General features: G+C 43.7%; 1 protein-coding gene across 3 annotated transcripts in view; it reads left to right on the top strand.

Moving 5' to 3' along the window:
* The window catches only part of ASTN2 (astrotactin 2), an 881,037-nt gene that overhangs the window by 420,181 nt on the left and 436,515 nt on the right, over positions 1-24,341 (top strand). For 2 of the 3 annotated variants that reach the window (XM_077769931.1, XM_077769933.1), the window contains 3 exons: positions 634-718; positions 1,678-1,752; positions 2,527-2,664. In XM_077769931.1, the coding sequence (XP_077626057.1) occupies positions 634-718; positions 1,678-1,752; positions 2,527-2,664 (298 nt within the window). The remainder of the gene's footprint in view (positions 1-633; positions 719-1,677; positions 1,753-2,526; positions 2,665-24,341) is intronic. The other variant, XM_077769932.1, reaches the window with a different exon arrangement.

Genomic DNA, 24,341 nt, shown 5'->3' with positions numbered 1-24,341 from the left:
ATGGATGGATGGATGGATGGATGGATGGATGGATGGAGAGGAAAGGAACAAGAATGGAAAGATGGGGAGGCTTGAAGAGGCACACCCCCTAAGATAACAAAACAGAACAAAATAAAATCTCGAAGTGATAGATGAAAACAAATTGTCCAGAAGTGGAAATCAAAAATATCATGGAGGATGTCACATTTGATTTGGGACTTATGGATGAACATGAATTGCTCATTCAAGTGGAGAGAAGAGTTTGAATTTCTGATTATGCTTTTAACGTGTATGTACTTTATCATAATTTAAATGTTTGAAAATGGGACCTCCATTAGAGCCACCAGGTCATTTCCTGTTTCCCTCATTAAGCCATGAGCCCCTTCAGTGTCTAATCTCTGCAGCCTCAGTGTGGGGCTGAGAACCTGGCAGGGAGTGTGGTCAGGACTTGTTGAATGAATAAATGAGCAGATGAACCAGTGAATAAACTCTTTATTACCCATAGTGGTGGGTAGATCTGAAAATGCTCTTTCCCTGGGTCTGTTCTAAAACTAGGCAGCCCACTTTATTTCTTAAGAAAACCAGGAAACCAGGGGAGAAGACTATTTCAGGCAGATAGTATTTCACAAGACTCCTTTCTCTTTTTGCTTACAGGAGAGTGCAGCTGTCATGAAGGCTATGCCCCTGACCCGGTTCACAGACACCTGTGTGTGCGCAGTGACTGGGGACAGAGTGAAGGGTGAGTGGCAAAGGACATCAGGGCAGGGAAAGTGGAAGGTCGTCCCCTGTTTCTCCACTCGGGTACTACAGGCCCCAAACTGCTTCAGGAAGAGGACAATTCCTCTGCAACAGTTGTTTTCCTACAAAACGTGATGGGCAGCAAATCCCATTTCCCACTGAATTTCCATTTTAATATTAAAGGTACTTGATTGATGAATCTTCCAGATAACAAAGGCTCAAATTTAACTCAGCCTCCCAAACTGTAAGTAATCAATGAACACTTCCTTAACTGGACTGATGGAGAATCGGGTTTTTGTCCATAAACTCCAAAGTGGACATATAGTCTTTAAAGTGCTGAGTTCTTCTGTGAAATGGAGACATTCTCTTATAAATGGTCTCACCCAGTACACAGGTTTGAACAGCATGGATTTAAACTGCATGGGTCCACTTACCTGTGGATTTTTTTTCCATAAATACAGTACAGTACTGTAAATGCATTTTCTTCATGGTTTTCTTAATGATATTTTCTTTTCTCTAGCCTACTTTATTGTAAGAATAAAGCATTTAACCTATAAAATATGTGTTAATCAACTGATTATGTTATCAGTCAAGCTTCCAGTCAGCAGTAGGCTATTACTGGGGTGCCTGGTTGGCATAGTAAGTAGAGCATGTAACTCTTGATCTCTTGAGTTCAAGCCCCACGTTGAGCGTGGAGCCTACAGTAAACAACAACAACAACAACATAAAACAATAGAGCTATTAGCAGTTAGGGTTTTGGAGAATCAAAGGTTATACACAGAGTTTTGACTGGAGTGGGGGTGTCAGTGCCCCTAACCGCGGTATTGTTTAAGGATCAGCCGTAATTATTCTGTGAATTTGGTTGTCTGTAAAGCTACTTTTAAGCAGTGTCTACATATGAATCCTACATGCTTCGGACTAATATCATCTTTTTTTCCCCCCCTTCTGTTCTTTCCACAGACCTTGGCCTTACACTACACTTGAGAGGGGCTATGACCTAGTAACAGGAGAACAAGCCCCTGAAAAGATTCTCAGGTGAGTTGACAATCTTGTTTGGGGCATGATACTGGGAATTGGAGGCATAGTCACACATCCTTAGCCAAGGAAACATGTGAACTCCATTCAGCTGCACTGAGTAAAGAGGAACTATCATTGGCATGAATGGACTATCATGGCCTAGGCATCAATGAGAATCTAATTCCCATTTGTTTGGCGTCTAGACTTATGGACTCAGATATTTGAACTGGAGGAGACATCACTGATTATCTAGTCCAGTGCTTTCAAAATATTCTATAGCCATAGGACCTCTTCATGCCACCTCCATGAAATCTTGTGTGAAACTTCAATATTTAAGCTGAGGAAGACATATAGCAAATTAAGTGACAGAACTGGCAATCAGATCTGGGTTCAAACTGATTCAGAGTCCATGCTCTTCACCTTTGTGCAGACCGTCCCTGCTATTTTAGCAGCCACTTATGGAACTCCTGCTGGCTCAGGACTGCTTGGGAAAGCAGAGCCGAAATAGTCCCTGTCCTCACAGAGTCCACTATTTATTGGGAGTCAGGACAGGTAGCCAGGACAAGAAAATTAGCCATACAAAGCAATGCATGGTCTAAGTGATTAATACATTTAAGTATTGACCATCCACGTCTGGGCAAAGTGGGCCAAAATCTTGCATTAGAGAAGGTAGGGGACTCAGTTGGGTGGGAAGCAAGAAATAGTCCTAGTGGGGATGGAAGGAGGGGCCCCTATTTTCTGTTTTCTCTCTGCTTCCCAGGGAGTTCCCCAATGGAAACTCTTACATTGCAGGTCTACTTTCAGCTTGGGCCAAGGACTCTGGCTTCCTGTCAGCAAAAGCTTTGTGGTTCCGCCCGTGGAGCTGTCCATCAACCCTCTGGCCAGCTGCAAGACTGACGTGCTCGTCACGGAAGACCCTGCAGACGTCAGGTAGGGAAGTCATCTCCACTGTCCTGTACTAAGGCCTCTTTGGCACACTAGAAGCCCCTCTGCTTCAGGATCACAAAGACTTCTTTGCAGAACTGGTTTCATAGTGTTGAAGTAGGCATCTGCCTAGCAGATGATGTGAAGAACACTGTCCAATATGTCATGCTCTACACTTCCGGAAGTGTCCTCCATTGGTGGGCCTCAATGCCTTATATTTCAACAGTATTATACTCCTTCTGGGTATATATAAAATATGAGGGAAGCCAACACATTATCTGGTTCATCCTGGGATTATTCATGATTATCTTATAAAATAACTTAATAGTATATGGGAGAATCATGAAAGTGAAAGATTAGAGAATTAGATTCTTCTTTTGTGATTCTGGTACTGGGGACAGACTTTGGATTATTCCATAGGTTCTTGATGCATAGGTCAAATTTTATTTGTTCTTCGTTCAGGAAAGGATGGAGACTACATCTTTCCTTACATGGGTTGCACCTTGTAGTTAACTTCATTATAGACTTGCTCTACTGTGTTGTAATTAGTTGCTTACATATCATTCTGTCCCATTATGTGGTGAACCTCTCAAGGTCAAAGAAAATAACTTCTTTAGCTTTCTAATCCCCAGCTCTCAGTACATATTGGACAACTACTAGATGTATATTGATTTAATTAAACCAGTGGCCTTAGATCTGATCCTGTCACTATTCTGGAGCTTTCTAGTGGAGGTTTTTGTTTTCGTTTTTGTGTTCTTGCCTTCCAGTTTGATTAGCGGAACCATTCCAGAAATTTCAATGTTACCAAAAATGGACTCTGATTTGGCTTTTGAAACTGGCTCATACACAGCTTGGTCACTCTTAAATTGGAACTTAGAATCATGCCTTACCATCCTCCTCTTTGTGATTGTGATTCTACCAATGCATAGCTGGCTCTGGGCCATTCTGAATCCAGATGTCATTAGTATGTCTGTGGCATCTTAATAAGAAGCTCCCAAATCCAACTCCTTGGGTTGGGTTTGGGTTGGTCTCTGCTTTGCAATTTGTTTATTCTCACCTTGTCAATTTTTCATGGAGAAATGAACCTAACATGATTTTTCTCAGGATGATATTTCTCAAAAGAGAAGTCTGAAAAAGAATAGATAATTAACGGATAGCACTTAGGAAATGAAGTGGTAATTATTAAGACCTAAGATGGTTTTACACACACACACAAATTCATGGCAGATTGCTTTATTTCTATTCTTGATAGACTTGAAGCTAATGAGACTTCAGTAAAGCATGTGCTAAGATTTCTCTGCATTACATATTTTAAAGGTAGAGCAAAGACTATCTGGTTGAGGAACTATTGTCAAGGAGACCCAGTGATCTTGATTGAAATTAGCTGAAAGAAGTTCTCCCCTAGCTTTCCTCCAAGTTCTGTACTGTTGACATCGAATTTGTAATTTCAGAGAAGGTACTGGTGTCATGATGATAACACTTACTCTGGATTTGAACAGGTCTGAGTTAGAAGCCCATGTCTACCGTGTATGAAGTATGTGATGTGGGCCAAACTGAATTTTTAACTTTCCATTTTCTCAGCAAAATCAGGATAGTAACTGTGCCTTCTTCACAGAGTATAACAATAATAATAATTCATAGCTATTGATTATCCACTACATACCAAACACTTTGCTAACATCATCTCATATTCTAACAAAAACCCCATAAAGTGATGCTATTATTATTTGAATTTCCATATTAAAAAAAATCTGAAGCATAAGAATGATGCCTTCACTAGTAAGTGCTGCAGCCAAGCTTCAGCCCATGATCTCTTCAGCTCCAGAACCCATGGTTTTAAGTATTTTACTGAAACATCTCCCAAGAATTGTTGTAATGATTAAGTAACACAAGATATGTTAACACTAGTATGTTAATACTTTCCCAGTGTTACATTATACCAATATTAGATGAACTAAATTCCAGCTACAGTAGAGTTCAGGTAGAATCTGGAGGTGATGGGAAAGATGGAGTCAAGACAGCCATATACTATGTAGGGCTGTTGAGAAAGACCATAATCCCCAGTATGACTCAGTTACCTTTTTTGACCCAATCTGATTTACATTGAAGTAGCAATCCAGAAAAAGAAGGGTCCAGAATATCTGCATACAGGGATTCTAAAACATCTTTGGAGAGGAAGGAAGGAAGGGAGGGAGGGAGGGAGGAAGGAAGGAAGGAAGGAAGGAAAAGGAAGGGAGGGAGGGAAGGAAGGAGGGAGGGAGGAAGGAAGGAAGGAAAGAAAGAAAGAAAGAAAGAAAGAAAGAAAGAAAAGAGGGAAGGAAGAGGAAAGGAAGGAACAGAAAGAAAGAAACAGAGAAGGGGGAGAGGAAGGAAGGAAGGAAGGGAGAAAGAAGAGGGAAGGGAAGGGAAGGAATAACTATAAGTACTAGCATACATTTCAGAAAGAAAATTATATGAAGTTGGAAAGGATAGTGCGGTAAGTTGAAAAAGGTGAGACCTTGAGGGGGCATGAGCCAATAACAAGGAGATGCTTTTTTTCACCTCTTGCTAAGAAGGCTGTGCCTATTGATGTGGCACACACGCATTCACCAAGTTGGGGACAGAACAGAGCTGCTCAGGATGGGAGAGGGGATGGTGTTCTGCAGCTATGGATGCTCCTTCTCAACCCTTCCTTCACAAACCACTAAACTTCTCCTTTAAAGAACAGTTACAGAAATAGTTGAAGAATATTTGGTTTGATTAGGGCACTAAGTTATTATCCTCTTTGGGGGTGCCCTCATGTATTGTCTGGTTTTGGAGCAATACCAGACAGCCTTTTAAGTCTTACCTTCAATATACCTCCCACCAATGCCCATTGGTTTCCTGCAAGTGTGGATAAAAGATGGCAATCATCACCATTTAAAAAAAAATCTGTGCTACATAGGTTGAGTTTTCCAAGCTGCACTAATAAATCTTGTTTGACAGGACATTGCCCAGGCAAGTGATCATGGGTGTTTAAAGAATTAATAAGTTCCAGTCAGATGATATGTTAGAAATTAATAAATAATAGATCATAATTATAGATAGCCAATAATAAGCCATAGAATCACACCCAGGAGATTAGAGGAAAGGCTGTTCAAAAGCCAAGTCAGAAAGAAAAAAGATAAGCATTATAGCAGAATAGGAAGGAAAGCTTAAAGATGCTTTGCCTGTTGCTTTTGTTGTTGTTGTTTTTGTTTTGTTTTGTTTTGTCTTGTTTTTAGTTTGGGAGAAATCATTTGGAAAGTACAGAATCTCACACTATGGAAGGCAGAGCAATTTAGCAGTCAAACATATGGGCTCTTCCCAATTGGGTGACTAAGTTTAAAACAACTGATGATAACAAATTTTTCTGAGCACCTAGAACAACTGGAATTCTGATCCCTTTGTAGTGGGAGTGCAAGTTAGCATGACCAGTATGTAAATCTGTTGGGCAGAATATACTACAGTATATGGTGTAATCTGTCCGCTCTACTTCCAATCATATACTTAGCAGAAGTGTGTGTCTATGTACCACCTAATATGTTCAAGAATTCTAATAGTAGCATTCGTTCACACTCCCTAAAAGGGTGGAAAAAAAACCCACAAATCCCATCAGTGACAAAACAGAAAATAGGTAATGAAAGGGTCATATGATAGAATACCACTACAGTGATGAATATTAACAAAAAACCCAACCACACACATTACTGTCAATGAATCTCACAAATATAATATGGAGTTATAGAAGACACAGAAGATACACAAAATTATGTTTATGTGAAGATCCAAAATAGTAAAAATGAATCTGTGCTGGTAGAAGGAATGATATGGATCACGTTTGGGTGAAAGACCCGTGGGATGATTCGTGAAGTGATTCATGGGAAGCACAGCAAGATTTATGTGTTGCTGACAGTGTTTGATTTCTTGATCTGGGGGGTGGTTATATGGGTGTACTTTCCTGTAAAGATTCACCAAGCTGTACAGATAATGATTTACATACTTTTCTCTATGTATGCTGCATTTTGACTAAGCATACAGCTTATGATGTAAGGTGGTTCTTTTCCAGCTATGGAGCCCAGCTGAGTTGCCTGAGTTCAAATCCCACCTCTACCACCTGGTTACTGTGTGAGCTTTTGTGGAGCNTGATGGCAGTGCAAGACGATAGAAGGAAAGGGCAGCACAGACAAAAGACATAGGGTGGAGGTGAGTGAACTCCCCCGAGAATGAAAGGGTAAACCTGTAAGGAGAGACCTCCCAGCCAAACTGTGAAGTGTTTGCAGGAACTCACTAGGTCAGTGGTTCTCGGAGTGTGTTCCCTGGACCAGTAGCATCAGCACACCTGAAAACTTGTTAGGAAGGCAGATTTTCCGACCCCATTTGTGGGAGACTTGATAATGACCCTCAAAGGTATCAATTCCCAATTCCTAGAACCTGTAAATGTCATCTTATTCAGAAAAAGGATCTTTCAGATGTGGTTAAGTACCTTAAGAGAGGTTGATTATCCTGGATTATCTGGATGGACCCAAATACCTTAATAAGTACCCTTACAAGAGAGCAATGATGTGCTTTACTGAAATGAGCTCATTGAATCTTCACCCATTATTAGCTCCATTTAATACATGAGGAAACTAAGGCATGAAGAGGTCATCCAGCTTGTCAGCTGACATGGCCAGGAAGCCACAGAACCAGGATCTGAGTCCTGGGAGCCTGACTCCTGACTCCATGCTTCTCGTCTCTAGGCTGTGATGCCCCTGTTTGTCTGGTTTGGGGACATTTGCCAAGATCCCAGATCAGTGTCTGAAGGGACAAAATGCTCAAATTTCTAGACCTTGGGTCATGGACCCACCCTCCAAGCCAGTGAGGGTAAGGGTACCTTTACCATGTGGATTGAGCTTGTAGGTAGGATTGTCCCCTAGAGGAAGATCAGGACAGGTGGTGGACGGATGCCGGACAGAAAACTCTACAGATGCTCTTTCCAGGGACAAGGCTGGGGACTGGAAGGGGCGTGTCTGAGGAGGGAACCTGTGGTTCAGTGTGTCTGGGGCGTGGTGCCAAGGGGCGCAGGGAGAAGAAGAGAGGAAACAGAACAAGCGTGCTATTTTCTTCTTTTCTCTACCCTTGGCTGTGGGCCACCTGGCCTAGCAGAATCGGCAGAATCCCCAAGGACACTTGAGGAGAGTGCCCCCAGCAGGTGCTCCTGTGTGAATGCTCCGGATACCAGAATCCAGCTTTTCTCCAATCACTACCTCCAGGCAGATGCAGGGTATTCTGGAATTGCGGGCTGTGCATCTTAAGGTGATACCCTCAACAGAAGCGTTGTAGGTACATCCCTGTGTGACGGACACTATGCTGGTTCTAGAAATACAAAGATCAGAAGGAGAAGAACCAGTTGGAAAGAGTGTAGGATTGGAATCCTCCACACCTGGACATGAATCTTCGTGCACAGTTTGTGACCTGAACTCTTTTGGTCAAGTAACCTTACTTCCTCCCTTTTCCCTTTCTGAACCTGGCAGATAGAGATGCTTGTGTTTCCTGCAGGTGGTTGTGAGGATTATATCATGTGTATAGAGTAACTCGTAGAGCACCTTACATGTAATTGGTGTTCAATGAGTGAAGTGTTTTAAAAGTTTTAGTAGACTCTGTACTATAAATAAGGAAGTAACCATATGATGCAGGGGGGTCAGGTGACAAAAGACATAGGTCACAGTACAGAGAAGGGAAGTGTGCATGCTTCCTCTTGAGCATGTGGGCATCAATGGCAGAGGCCAGGGATCATCAGAGCAGCAGTACATCAGGATATGTAGGGTGGGCGGGAGTGAGGCAGGTGGTCCATTCATTATACTGAGCAATGGATGGGAATGCCTGCAGGAAGCAGAATCTGGGGGAGAGGGTGTCCCTTGATTCAGACTTTATATTGTGCAGTACTAAAGATGCCTCCCTCCTACTTGTGGTGAGTGAAACTCAGACCTCACGCCTTAGCCTTCCCTGTAACCTCAGCAGATCTTGCTAATGGTGGTGGTGCCCATATACTCATGGCCAGCAACCTTGAAGTGCATCCCTCTGGGGATGCTGAGAGAGGAGTGGGCTTCTACAGCCCTCATCATATAGCATCAGCCCCATTACTTTCCCTTCCTCACCAGTTACTCGCATAGCGTTCCTTTCCCAAAAAGCAAGGGAACTTCGTTAGGCAACCTACTTACCTGGCCAAAACACAGACGAGAGGAGTACTGAGTGAAGGGCTTAGCGTGAGCTCTGGAGCCCAATGGCCCAGGTTCCAGTGCCAGCTCCATCACTCACTAGCTGACCTTGGGCAAGTGACTTAAATTTTCTGTGTCTCCATTTCCTAACTGTAAATAAGAATAAGAATTGCTATTATATCTTTGGACGCTCAGTTCTACAACAACTCAATGATGAGTCACTGTTGTTTACAGGTGAGGAAATTGAGGCACAAAAAATTTAATTTCTTTGTCCAACATATCATGAGTAGTGAGCAGCAGAATTAAGACTTGAACGCAAGTTGTCTGGTGACTCCTTAGTAATGTTGGCTCTTGTTGATGTGGGGGACCTCTGTAAGATCCCCCACATTGGATTTTCTTTCTTCATCCCTGTGGACCGTTTAGTCCACTGAGTGTGTGTGTGTATGTGTGTGTGTGTGTGTGTGTGTGTGTGTGTTAGTCCACTTCATGCTGGTGGAAGACAGAATATTAAATGGGAAAAGGGGGAGGCTGTGGGGCAGTAGGGAGTCAGTCTGGCACTCACAGCCAAGTTCGTAGAATTTGGCATTAGCAACTGCCCTGCCCCACCACATCCCTCCCTTCTTCCAGAAAGACGAAGCCCCTCTGAGAAGCATTACTGTAAAGGCCTCTATGCTCCTTCAAATGGATCTACTGCATACCCACATCTTTTCACATCCTCACTGCCTGTCACTCAGCCAGCGAGCCTGGAGACATATATATTTTCCCCCATTTCAGTTTAGCGATCATAATAAAAGTGAAGTCTATTAGGATGAGTTTCTGCCCAGGCTCGGTAAATCTCTTCAAACACCGTTCAGCACCAGATTTCTGTTAGTCTTTGCCACGGGGGAGGCTGGAGCATGCACCAACTGTGAGCTCGGGTGGAGGACCCACGACACAGCCTCGGCTAAATGAAACTCAAATGGAGACTTTGGAATATAAATATTGAAGTGACCCAGGTTGGATAAAGGGGAAGCAGTTAGCTAAGCTTCTCTCTTACATGCAGGAGATGCTGAATTATTAAAACTTTAATAAATGTAATAATAAATATTTGATGTTGAATTATAGAAGGCTTTGCAGATACAGTGAATCTGAGAAACGACTTGTTATATCTGCATTAGAAGTTAAACACTTTTCAAATGGGACTTCAGATGTTGAAATAGGACTGCAGCTCTTTAGATGAAAAGAGGGAGAGGAAGACATGAAAAGTGCAATTTTGGGCAAGCACACTGGCCTGGGGGTCAGGATACCTGGGCCTGAGTCCCAACTTCATACTAAAGACTGCTTTAAGACATTCCAGGCCTGCCTGCCCAGGCAGAGGCCTCTTCTGCACAGTGTCCCATATGTGGTCCTTACAGCCATATTTCAAGGTCAGTGGTACTTTTATCCACCCATTTCCACAGGTGAGGAGCTGACTTTCTAAGACCCTTGGCAATATAGCTGGTGAGAATGGTTGGGATTTGAACACAGAGCTTGTGATCTCAGGAAGCTACTGTGTCCAGCACGCCACTGTGCCTCCCTTCCCCTGTTTCACTGTGCGGAAGCCCATTCTGAGCCCTATCAGTTGGCATGTTTTTGGTTTCAGAGACAGAAATCCAATTCAAATGAGTTAGTGACAGCTGTATTGGAAGGATGCCGTGGGAAGAGAGGGAGATCAGCTGAGCCACAGGGCTTGGAGGAAGGGTTGGGAGAATTGCATGACAATTAGGGTTCTGCCTTGCCTCTCCATCATCCCATGATGGCTTCTTTCTCTCTGAGTGCACAACTCTATCCTCCGTACTGCCACTCCACAGGAGGAGTTGTGATCATCATGAGTCCCCCAAACTCTTGTGCTCTTTTTTTTTATTTTTCAAACTCTTGTGCTCTTACCCCAAAGAGTGAATTCTTCTCTTCCTAGGGTTACAGTTTGAAAAATCCTAGAGAAGGAGTCCTATTGGCCTGGAATGGGTTAGGAGTTCCCCTCCAGATTAGCCATCTCTGATTAGGGAGTGGGGTCACAGTGTATAGACATAGCCATGGAAGGGAGGTTGGGGGTTGGGGGGGACCAACTGGGACCAACCCAGTTGGATATCTACTCCAACCCATGTCTTCAAAGCCCTCCCTGGGCTTCTAGTTATTCATCTGACTTAGAGATTGGACTGAATTATGGATGGCAGTTACTGGTCAACTCCAGTTAATGGGTTGGGGCTGCCTACCATATTATGTTAAGAAGATTTCTGAGGCTATGGACCAGACTCAGCTGGGAAAAGTGTCATGACCTACTCGTGAAGCCTGCCTTCAGTGTTGATGGGATTTGTTACAAAAGAGTCAGGTGTTTGCCAACTATAAACTGGTAGTATTTAGAGGTCCTTCCAGTCCTTTATCTGATGTTGTGTTTCCCAGTAAAATGAAGAGAGATTTTTGGTTGCTGAGATGCAGGAGACAGATAGTCGTGTGGATGGAGATATTGAGAATGAATTAGAAATGGAGCTTACTCCGTCTATCTGTTTTTATCTATCTGTTATCTCAGGGGGTATATTTGGATAATCTCATCTTGGTTCCAACAAATTTTCTGAAATAGATTTCTGGCTTGAGGCGAGTTGAGGCCTCTATAGAGGTGCTTCCTAGATACTGTCTGGCACTATCATTGTCACTTATAATGTTTTAAAAATGGAACATTCCAATTTAAGCTGTAAACAAACCACCCTTATTACAAAGGTCTTGAACCACATCTTAGAATTCCAAAGGCTTGTTGAAACCATTATAAGCTCACAAACTGGAAGTGACCGTCTGAGTAATTTTTTTTTCCATTTCTAGGCCATCATGTGGATAGTTTTAGGTCAATAGAATTCACCCTCTGCCTGTGGGTATCTCATAGCCTCCTGCTGTGTTGTTTGTCATGGTCTCACAATGTTCCCTTAGATATCTTGGTTCTGTTCTTACCTAAGCCATCCAGGCTTTAAATTATTCAAGCAGAAGCCCAGGGATAGTGATCACCAAGATAAACTAAATTAAGTATTCATTTTGCCTTCTAATACCCACTTATTGGGATTGGGTAAGACCACTTGTTTCCCTTAGTGCATCTTATTCTGCCAGATAAGTCCCAATTCCCCTTTTACTCAATACGCACATACATGAATTAGTGCAGTCTGGTCATAAAGATGATTTGGATATTTCAATGAGAAATGAATTGATCTGGATATTAGGCTAACTCCTTTTCTCCTCACTTATCAAGGAAACCAATATCAAAGAGGATCCCAGCAAAAGTAGGTGGATTGCTCAAGCAGGAAAAGGTTTAAAAGTAAGCTATTCACAAAGTTGGGGAGAAGTTCTAGAAAAACATCAAGGGATATGCAGTGCACTGTGGCTGGTATCAGTGGGTCAAGGTGAGGGTGAGGTTACCAGAGCCTGGAGAGAGAATTGCATGGAAAACACTGCCTGACAGAAGCTATGGCCTTCAGTCAAGAGACACAGACAGGAAAGAAGCCAGGGGAATAAATATCCCAACCTCACTCAACCACCTCCCATCAGACCTTCAGCTGGTGTCCCCCCATTGGCTGACCTAACGGGAGCCCAGACAAGAGAGTCCATTGAGCCTTTAGACCAAACTCAACCTTCTGAGGCACAAAGCAGGGTTAGGATGAGCTGAGGGTTGATGTGGAGGAATGGAAGAGACCCAGTATGAGTGCACAGCCTTCCCATTCTGCCTTCAAAATATCCTCAAAATGGCCATGCTTCTCCACCTTCCCTAACATTCCTAGCCTCAAAGCCTCCCAAAGAGTCTTTCTGCTTACAGTCCTCACTGTATCCCCACGCATATGCCCGATCCAACTGCTACACAGATTGGGCCATGCCTGTCTCCTGCTAAAATTATTTAGAGCCCCACCCCCCAACATGCCCCACACAGCATTGGAATAAAAACCCAAACCATTTCTCCTGATACACATTAACATTTCAGAATATGGCCACCATACCCTCTGTGATCTTGTTTCCCACCATGTTCCCATTTGCCATTTCCTCAAAATGCCAGACACTTTCCTATCTCATTGTCTCTACAACCTCTGCCTGAAATGTCCTCATGCTTACACAGTCTGCCGTGTTCCTGGCACACTACTCTCCATCCGCCACAGCCTTGCAGTGTCACTTCCTCTGAGTGACCTTTCCAGAACATATCTTCCTTCCATCCACTTGGAATCATGACCCCCTTAACACTATGTGCATGCTGATAGTGCATAATTTCTTAATTATAGAACAGCCCATTGCCTTGCATTATAGTTAATGGTATGTGAGAACTCCCACTCTGCCCCTACCTGGTATCTATGTGTTCCTGGAGGTCAAGGCCTGACTCTTAGCCATATTTGCATTTCTAGTTCTAGGCAAAGTCTGTGTCTCACAGAAAGGATACAGAGCACTTTGATGACCCCAATTTGATGTGGCTACAGTGGCAGTCATGGGGATATTTTGATATTATCAATAAATTGCTCAACAAATTTCTTTCTGTTGTCTCTGTGTATCACCCAAATCCCTTACCCATATATTTAACATCAAACATCTCTATCAAAACTTCCTGCCTCATGGTGTTTATTGTACTTCATTATAAAAGTCTGTCTTGTCTTAGAGGGATTCCAAATAACACCAGTGTTTTGGGGTTAGTAAATTTAACAATAAAAAAGGAGAATTCTCTAATTTGAAAGGTTTAAAAATCCTATAATAAATGAAGTTGCTACATTGATATCCTGGGTGGCAGCATTCCCAAGGATGGTAATATGTTAATGAACATCACAAGTCTTTAGGAAGCAAGATCTGCACACAATCCCCCCAACAGTATTTAATGAGGTACAGGCTCAGGACCAACATTCCTTGAGACGCACTTCCGCTAGTACCACATTAGCCCACTGAGATTCAAAGGCTATACAATGTTCTTTGGGAAGGGCAGAGCAGAGAGCTGTCCTTTCTACGATTGGCTTATTAGTCAGGCCAGCTACTGCTGAGCTCCACATTCTGTCTCCTTGACCTTGTAAAAGGCCGTCATGGAAGTTGTAGGCTTAGATAGAATGGGGATGTTGGATACTTCAGAAGAGGAACAAATCCTGGGTGAGTAGATCTGTACCATCACCTAGAACTGGCAGAGGAGGAAAAGGAAGTAACCTAGAGAAAAAAGTAGTGAAAATAGATGAAAACTTTCATAGTAACCTAGACTTTTGGAACCCTAGCTCAGCATAGATGGGACATTAGCCACACAGGCTCTACTGCCAGATGCTCTGACTCAAATCCCAGCAATGCCACCCCCATTTGGTTAAGGTGGGCAAGCTACTTTACTTTGCTCTGCCTGTCTCCACATATACAGAATAAAGATGACTGCCCCGTAAGATTGCTGAGAATCAAGTGATTTAATGTATGATGCATCTGACACAAATATATTGGCTATTATTGGTATTACAATATTAAAATGATTTACCCCAAACTTAACCCAGTACAAGGATCCTTTTTTAAAAAAAAATTCCCTTTCACAATGAGAAAGAATGAAATCTGGCCATTTGTAGCAACATGATGGACCTTGAAGGTGTTATGCTGAGCGAAATAAGTCAGGCAGAGAAGGACAAATACCATTATGTTTGCACGTACAGGAGGATTAGGAGGAACTTAACGGAGGACCCTAAGGGAGAAGAAAGGGGGAAATAGTGGGTAGAGGGAGAGAGGCAAACCATGAGAGACTCTTGAATGCTGAGAACAAACTGAGGACTGATGGGTGTCGGGGGAGAAAGGGAGATAGACATAGAGGAGGGCACTTGTTGGGAAGAGCACTGGGTGTTGTATGGAAACCAACTTGACAAACTATTTTAAAAAAAAGAAAAAAATCTTGCCTTTCAAAAGGGCTTGTGAGTCATGCTCTTTGCAAACTCCATTTTCCTTCTGCATTCAGTAATCACTCAGTAAGTGCATGATGATTGAGTCATTGGACTGTAACTTGAAGTTATTTCAAAAAGGAATAAGAGATTTATAGCATTGTGCATACTAGCTAAAATGTGGAGACAACTCAAGAGTCTGTCAACAGTTGAACAGTTAAGCAAAATGTGGCATATACATGCAATGGAATATTATTCAGCCTTTAAAAGGAAGAGCATTTCTGATGTGCTACAATGGGAATGAACCCTGAGGATACTCTAAGTGAAATAAGCCTGTGACAAAAAGACAGATCCTTTATAATTCCCTTTATATGAGGTACTTAGAGTAGTCAGAAATCATAGAGACAGAAAGCAGAATGGTGGTTGCCAGGAGCTGAGGGGAGTGGGGAACGGGGTGGTTGTTTAACGGGTTCAGAGCTTCAGTTTTACAAGATGACAAAGTTCTGGAGATGGATGGTGGTGATAATTGTACAATATGAGTGTGCACAACGTCACTGAACTGTATACTTAAAAAAGGTGAAGATCGTAAATTTTATGTACATGTTACTATAACTTAAGAAAAGGAAAAAAAAAGAGTAGGGAAATGGGAGAGAATGGTTTTGGAGGAATGGGGAGGCAGGCATGATCATTCCAGCCACTCCTGTCAAGCCACGCCAGACCCCTCCAAGGCATCTTAGGTACAAAGTTCCTGGAGCAGAGTGTGGCTCCATAGTGTGTCTTTCCCTCCCACCTCCCCTCCAGGGCATCTTCCAGCCTTGCCACCACCCCTCTGTGTACAAGACTGGGTTATGCACATTGAAATGGGACAGCCTGAGAGAGTTCATGACATTTGCACACTGGGGCTGTAATGGTGCTCCAAGATGCATGAATCAGATATGAGGGTATTCATCCCAGACATTGGAGTGAATACAGTATCTGGAAGGCATGACAGGAAATAGTAAGGATAATAGTAAGGGAATCCACATATCCCAGAAAGGACCTGGGGTCCTTTCTTCAGGGAAAGATTTCGGTTGCCCGTGAGAGCTGAGACTCCTCTAGGTCCAAAGAGAAAGCCTCACTTCCCTCATCTGCAAAATGGGCTTTATAGAGATGATTTAAAGGGAGTGTTTGGTAATCTCTGGGAATATTTCTGGTAGCCACAGTGGGGAAATGCTGCCGGTAGAGGCAGGGATGTTGCTAAACATCCTACAGTACACGCTCCACCCCTTCCCATAAGGAATTACTCAAATCCAAATGTCAATAAAGAATTTCCAAACCTAGATACCCATAGTGCCAAGATAGGGGAGCCCTACATTAGATGAAGTTGTCATGCCCCCATTGAACAGATGAGAAACCTGCGGCTCAGGAGGTAGGCTGTCAAATTCATGGTCAATCCATTATACCCTTCTAGAGACCCAGTTCTAAAGGGGTGGTGGTGTCGTGCAGATTATTAAGCCACTATGTTAAGCATAGAGACATGCTGGCATGCATAGACTGAGCCCCAGAGAGACAGGAGGAAGAACTGGTTTCAGGAATAAGGCAACGTTCTGGTCAGGAATGAGCATTAGCCTCAGGGTTCTGGAACCCTTGCCACTGGTCTGAAGGGACCCCTGTAGAGCTCTCTGCTGGGCTGCTGGATCCAGAGCCCCAGAACCAGTGCCCGCGGGGTGAGGAAGAGCATCGCAGGCAGGTCTGACAATAACCCGCTCCTCCAAAGCGAGCCAGACGCACCCCGCCCTCCCTTGCTGTGACGGATTTTGAACATTAAAAAAAAAAAAAAAAAGTTTACAATCCCAGCCGGGCAGGCATAAATCACAGCGCCTCTGTGTAGCAGCAGCAGACGTGACTTATGGCCCCATCGCCATGGCAACGGGAGCACAGCCCGCGCACACGCACAAAAGCGTCGCTCCCGCCTGACAGGCCTGTGCGGGGCCCTGATGGAGAGGCCAGTGTTCCGGAGAAAGGATGTATTCTCCGGAACTCACTGCCCATTTGTCTTCATTCCGCACCGACGCGAGCCCCTTGCTCTTTCTCTCCTCTCCCCCTCCCCAGCCAACAGGTCGTTTTCCCCCCTCTCTTCCGTGTGCGAAGGTGTTTTCTTCTTTTTAACCTGTCCTCCCAAAAGCTTGCAGGAAAGACCTCAGTTAGATCCCACAAAGACTCGGATGGGTGTGCCTGGCCATCCTTCCTGAGCTGGGAGCCATGATGCTGGCTCCCACCTGCTGAGCCCCAGTCGGTGTGGACACAGTGCAGGGATTTCATTCACAACGTGAGCAAATAAGCGTCTCCGGTGTCCTTCCTGCCTCCCTAGCCCTGCCCTCCCAGTCATCCTCTGCATGCAGCTAGAGTGGCTTCCTTGAGATTACAAACATGCTTTAGACCCTCCCATCGCCCCCCTTGCCTCTTGCCAGGAAGATAGAGCCCAAATTTCTCAGTGTGACCCACAGCCCTGGGGGTCTGTCCCTGCTTCTCTCTCCAGCCACATCCTCAAGGGCCATACTTCTTGAGTGCCTCTAGTTCCTCCATACTTCTTGTTCTTCCTGCCTCGAACACAGGAATCACCTGCCCCTTCATCGGCTTCTTCATACTGCATATTGCCACCTCCTCCAGGAAGCCATATCTGATCCCATAAGCCCTTTCTGCATGCGTGTCCATAGCACCTGACATCTCCCCATTGTCACAGTCAACCACATTCAGCGCCACTGCTGTTCAGTAAGCCCTATTGTGTTGGCCAGTTATCATTTTCTCTCTAGGCATTACTGTCACCTCCTCACATCACTTCCTTCCTTCACTCCTGATGCTCTTATAGTGAGGTCCCCCATGGTAGTCCAGAGATTTTTCCCCCACCACAGAAACCTGGTTGTGCCATTCCCCTGACTGGACCCTTTCCCTGGGTCTCTCCCTACCCTTCTAAGAAGCCCCAACTCCTTGCGTGCCCCCTGCCTGCACTGTCAGCCTACATTCTGCACTGCACTCTGTGCCTGGCCACTATCTCTAGGTATCTTGTATGCTTGCTTGATTCCAGGCCTGTTTGGAACCCAGAACACCTTCCTCCTCACCATCAGTAGTGAATACAGCTACTTCTACTCAGCCTGTAGGCCTCCATTTAAGTGGTTCTTCTTCCAGAAGGCCAGGTCTTGCCTCCTTAGGTAAGGGTAAATGAGTGACTCTCAGCCCTGGTTAATGCATTTAACCCAGTGAGTTTTTAAAAACCACGGGTACATGCCAGACCTAGTGTGTGGAAGAGGAACAGGATAGTTGCATAATCTGATGCAGTAAGAAGGCCAGAGCAACATTTCCGGGGTATTCCTGCCAAAAGCACATAATCCGAATATAATCATGAGGAAACATGAGACATTCTACAAAACAGCTGACCTATAGCTTTAAGAATGTCAAGGTCACCAAAGACAAAACTGGAAAAGGATTCATTTAGATTAAAGGAACCCAAAGAGACTAACAGCTGAGTGCAGGGTTGGTTTGTTGTTTTGTTTTTCTTAATTTTTTTTTTTTTTATGTTTACTTATTTTTGAGAGAGAAAGAGAGAGAGAGACAGAGACAGAGTGATCAGGGGAAGGGCAGAGAGAGAGAAAGACACAGAATCCGAAGCAGACTACAGGCTCTGAGCTGTCAGCACAGAACCCACAAATCATGAGATCATGACCTGAGCCAAAGTCGGATACTTAACCAGCTGAACCACCCAGGCGCCTCCGAGTGCAGGTTTTAAGCTGGGATTTTCTTTTCTCTTTTTATTTTTTTTTCAGCTTTATTGAGGTATAACTGACAAAATTGTGATATATTCAAAGTATTAAAACCTGATGGGTTGACACACGTTTACATTGTGAAAGGATGCCTACCAAACTGGGCTTTTTTTTTTTTTTGTATAAAGAATAGTAGTGAGGGGTGCCTGGCTGCCTCAGTCAGTAGAGCATGCAACTCTTGATCTCGAGGTTGTGAGTTCAAGCCCCACATTGGGTGTAGAGGTTACTTAAAAATAAAATCTTAAAAAAAAAAAAAAAGAACGTTCATGGTACAGTTGAAATGTGTGCATTAGGTGACAGTACTGCATCACTGATATAAATAATTGTATTATAAAAGTTTAAAGAAAAGGGGGCTCCNCTGAGAACAAACTGAGGACTGACGGATATCGGGGGGAGGGAGGAGATGGGCATGGAGGAGGGCACTTATGCGGATGAGCACCCAGTGTTATATGGAAACCAACTTGACAATAAACTATTTGAAAAAAAAAAAAGGTGGGGGGGGGCTCCTGGGTGGCTCAATAGGTTGAGTGTCTGAGTCTCAATTTCACCTCAGGTCATGATCCCAGGGTTGTGAGACAGAACTCCATGTCAGGCTCTGCACTGAGTGTGGAGCTGCCTGAGATTCTCTCTCTGTCCTCTCTCACACTCACACACACACTCTCTCTCTTTAAGATAAAACAAACAAACAATGTTATAGAAGACAATATCTTTGAGTTTGGAAAATACTTAATATACTTAATACAGAAGTATTAAGGGTAAAGGGACATCATGTTTTTAACTTACTCTCAAATAGTTAAGAAGAAATATATACCATGTGTATGTTTATACACATCACACACATTATACTCAACACACACGTGTACACATGCCCATGTTCTGTATACAGAAGAGAGAGAGAGAGAAGAGAGGAGAAAAGAAGAGAAATGGGGATGTGTGAGTCCTTTAACTTTGTTCCTCTTTATCAAGACTGTTTCAAGTATTCTAGGTTCCTTATATTTTCATATAAATTTTGGGAAGAGGTTGTAAATTTCTGAAAAAGAATAATATAATTAAATCAATTGGGAGTTGATAAGGGCTGCATTGACTCTGTAGATCAGTTCGGGGAGGATTGCCGTCTTACCAGTATCAAATGTCTTTATTCATGAACTTTTATTTAGACCTTCTTTATTTTCTTTCAGGGTTATTTTATTTTCAGTGTACAGATCTTACACTTCTTTTGTGAATTTTTAAAAAAATATTTATTTAAATTCAAGTTAGTTAACACACAGGGTGGTATCGGTTTCAGGAGTAGAGCCTGGTGATTCATCACTTACATATGACACTCAGTGCTCATCCCAACAAGTTATTTCTAAGTATTTTATTCTTTTTGATGCTATGGAAAATTGAGTCATTTTCTTTTTTTTATGTGTATTTGCATTCGAGAGAGAGAGAAAGAGAGTGCCCCTATTTCTTGGCTAATTTCTGTGACTACAACCTTCAGTACAGTATTACTTGTACTTGCCAGAAGTGGCAAGAGTTATATTCATTCTTAAAACCCTCCTGTAAGTCTGAAATTATGTTAACATAAAAAGCGTAATATATAGGGGCACCTGGGTAGCTCAGTTGGTTAAGCGTCTGACTTCAGCTCAGGTCGTGATCTCATGGTTCGTGGGTTTGAGCCCCGGATCAGGTTCTGTGCTGACAGTTCAGAGCCTGAAGTCTGTTTCAGATTCTGTGTCTCCCTCTCTCTCTGTCCCTCCCCCACTCATGTTCTGTCTCTCTCCGTCTCAAAAATAAACTACTAAAAAAAAGTGTTTTATATATATGTGTATGTGTGTGTGTGTATATATATATATAGAAGGCCCTATAGATATAGATAGATATAGATATAGATATATAGATATTTGTTTGGTCTGGGGTACCACTCAGGAAATAGCACTTTTTAAAAGCTTCTAAAGGTTTCTACTAATGTACTTTCAGGATTGAGAAGTTCTGGATCAGCCCTCTGGAAAGAGAACTTTGTCCCCCAGCATTGCATGTGTCTTAGTTGACTGTGATTACTCATTTAGATTCCAATTAAACTGCAAGTCCTGCCTGAGCAGGGATACTTTCTGTCTTGCTCACCATTATATCCACAGAAATATAGCCTAGTAGAGAGCAGACTGAAAAAATAATGTAATCCTCACAAATGCATGTGATATATAATACCAGCTCATTTTATAGAAAAGAAAGGAAGGCTTATAAAGGGGAAGGAACTTGCTTAAGAGCACACTAGTTCGAGGGCCTCCTAGATGGGTCAGTCGGTGAAGCATCGGACTCCTGATTTGGCTCAGGTCATGATCTCATGGTTTGTGCATTGTAGCCCCGCATCGGGCTATGTGCTGCTTGGAATTCCCTCTCTTTCCTTCTTTGCACATCCCTCACTTGTGCTGGCTCTCTCTCTCTCTTGAAATAAATAAATAAACTGAAAAAAAAATTAAAAAGATCACACCAATTTGATCATTGCGGAGAAGTGGATTCAGATCTTTGTCCATACAAATCCAAAGATATTGTTTTTTTCACCTCCAGTGGGCCTCAGTCACACACCTAGGGGCAAGCATGACCCCTCCAAGCTCACATTGTGGCCAAGTTAAAAGTGTGGATTAGCACAAGAATTTCTGGCCAGGAGCCTGTTTCATGGTCCATCCCCTCCCACCACAGTTGCTAGAAATAACCAACAAATGACTGATGGTTCCGCTGTCATTAATGAGCTAAATGACCATGGGCAGGCATCTCATCTTCCCTGAGCTTCAGTTTTCCCATTCAAAACTGTGAATAATTAACCTCATCAGGTACTTATAATGCACAAATGATTTTAGGATCAACCGCACGGTGCTGAGAACCTAGCTCAGAGCCTGGCACTCAGGACATCTCAACTCAGGCCACTGCACATCTTTGTTGAGAAAAAAAGAAATATCCCATAGGCAGCCACTCCCCCAGACACGGAGAAGCTTCTCAACACATTTGTTGGTCAGCTACCTTGGCTCTACAACTTGAGTTCTGACCAGGAACTTGAAAATTTAAACTGGAAACTGGGGATGCAGAAATTAGTCCCAAACCCCTCTGGGCCTCCCTGCCTTCCCCTACATCAGCCATGGAAACACCTGGGACCCACACAACAATCAGGAAGTTGGCTTGGTTAGAGTCTCTTACAGGACTGCTCTCTAGCTAAAAGGATTCCCAGTAGAAAGGCCAAGGGTTTTGGAGTCAAGCAGATTTGGATTCATTGCAACCTCTCTGTGGCTTTGGGCCCCTCACTTAACCTTGCTGTGCTACAGTTTCCTCTTCAGTAAAACGTGATAGTGATACCTTCTTTTCAGGAGTGATGGCTCAATGAATAACTTCATTGACGCCAAGTAATTAGCAGTTCACAAATGTGATTTGCGTTGGTGAGTGGGAGAGTTGGAGTCCCAAACTGCTCTTCCAATAGATGTTTGTGGAAGGCCTTAACTGGCTGGAGATGCAGGAGATAGGAGAGACAGAGAACTCTAGCCCTTCCCTTTAGAGTAAAGATGCTGAGGGCTGGAGATGACGTTGGGGCTGGCCACCAGGACATGGTGGAACAGTGGAACAGGCCATCTCGGTACCTGTCAAGGGGTCCTTCACATTTTAGTAGGCTGCATCTCCACAGTCCAGGTAGGCAGAGATGTCCTTGTTTCCAGAGTCACCAGTGGCTGAGCAGGAACCAGGCCCTTCAGCAGAGGTTGTAATCAAAAGCAGCCTTGAGCCTTGGGGAGGCAGCGCCAAAGGCTGCTGCTCAGCTGGCTGAGGCAGAGGCTTGAGGCCAATATCAGCGTCCCTGGGCTCCTGACAGCAGGTGTGGATGATGAATGGACAGCTTAACGTGAGGGAGCAAATTGATCATTGCATCACCGACCACAACTTATTCATTTCTGCAAAGAGGGCGATTCATTACCCTGCATGTCACACTGCCCATGTCATCACCAGAGATAAAAGCCCGAGGCCTCACAGCCTGTGCCTCTCATCACATCTCACCTCTTCTTAATGGGAGGGCAAGGATACCGAAATAGAGTGTCGGATGCTCAAGGCTGCTCCAGGGTCTTCTTTGCCTGGCCATAACCCGGGGAGCATTTCTCTTTCACCAGGCAATGAATAAGAACAAACCACAGGGGCATTTGAAGCAATCGACAGTAGCAAATAAGTTGCATTTTTAAAGCCAACCTTGTACTTGCTGGAACATGATGTTGAGAACGATTCTGAGGCTGTGTGTGGGCTCAATAAAAATGAAAGCCAGAATTGATTAGTGAGGTGTGCAATGGGTCTGGAATAAGTAGTCAGACATACACTGTGTATAATTCTCCACCCAGTGATGGCTGAACTATCTCGTACAGCTCTTGAGTTCTGTCAGATGCTACACAGCATTAAGAATCAACCAGAAGGCAGTTAAAAATTGAGTGTGCATTATAGACAGTTAGTGAACACTTATATTTTCTTGTATCAGCTAGGGAAGTAGCTCTGACCCACCGTAGCACAATGCCCAGTCTTACCCAAAATAAATTTCTGGGTAAGTTGCAGGAAACGCAACATGAAACATAGTCAGATCACTCAAGTTATTCTGGTTTGTAATGTTTGAAACCCAGAGTATAGATAATTTGCAAGAAACATAATACTAATAACAGTCAAATTACTCAAGCTTGAAAATATCTTCTCTCTTACAGGGATTTTTAAAAATAGTGTATTCAAAATTATTATAAGTAAAATCCTAGTCCTCACTTGAATTCTGAAATGCTTTCTTGATTGGAGAGAAAAGTGGGATTGTAGATGAGTCGCTGACAATAACTTTAACACACAGTTCCCCACTGCGGAGTCTGTGGTACCTGTTACCTCCCTGAACTTGTACCGCTGATAGGCTTCATCTGCATCTACTCCTCTTCCTGTGATGTCCACGACATGACTCTTCCTGCATAAGGCAAGTTCTCCTGCCTGGATTCTGGATCCCATGCATTCGGGTTTATTGAAGGACGTTGTCCTATTAATTACACCCTCCCTCTCTTTCATTTTTGCAACAGAAACCGGTCTGGTTTTATAGTCTGTGTGAAAGGCAAGCCTAAACATCTTAACCATAAATGGGAACCTAGTGGTGCTCATGACTGGCGATGCCTATAGAAGAGATGGGATCATACATGGCAGGACCCAGAGAGACAAATTTTCTCCTGTTCCCTCTCTCTCCCTCTCTTAACTCCTATCTCTGTGCTGACCACATTATTCCCATGTTCTTCATAAGGTATGGGGCATGGCAGCATTCTTACAGCTGGAACATAGAGGAAACAGAATTCCTTGTCTTCTGTGTGTTGTGTAAAATCCCAGGGAAGGGTTTGCATTGGCCCAGCCAGATGTATATGCTCTTTTTTGGGATGAGTACAGCTAAAGGGGATCAGGAGGTACCCTGAAGGGTCAAGTCTGGCATATGCTGTGGGTCAGGATGGCAGGCAGAGTGCTCACATATCTGTTCCTCTCCCTCCCTCTATAATCATGTGAAGTAAGAATCAATTCTGGAAAATTCTCAGCTCACTGGAAAATAGCTTCCTATCCATAGCCCAGGGGTTCTTAACCAGGACAATTTTGCCCCCTTCCCCTGCCCCCTGGGGCATTTGACAATGGCTAGAAATTATTTGGGTGCTCACAACTGGGAGGTGCTACTGGCATCTAGGGGGTGGAGGGCAGGGATGCTGCTAAGCTTTCTGTAATACACGGGACAGCGCCCACAACCCAGAACCGAAGAGCGCAAAGGATCATTAGTGCCGAGATGGAGAAATCCTGGGCCCGTCTCCTAGTGCTCTCTCCTTCAT

Source organism: Crocuta crocuta, unplaced genomic scaffold, assembly GCF_008692635.1.
Source record: "Crocuta crocuta isolate KB4526 unplaced genomic scaffold, BGI_CrCroc_1.0 scaffold95, whole genome shotgun sequence".
NCBI lineage: Eukaryota > Metazoa > Chordata > Mammalia > Carnivora > Hyaenidae > Crocuta > Crocuta crocuta.
Note: the sequence above shows the minus strand (reverse complement) of the source record. Positions and strands in the feature narration are given on the sequence as shown.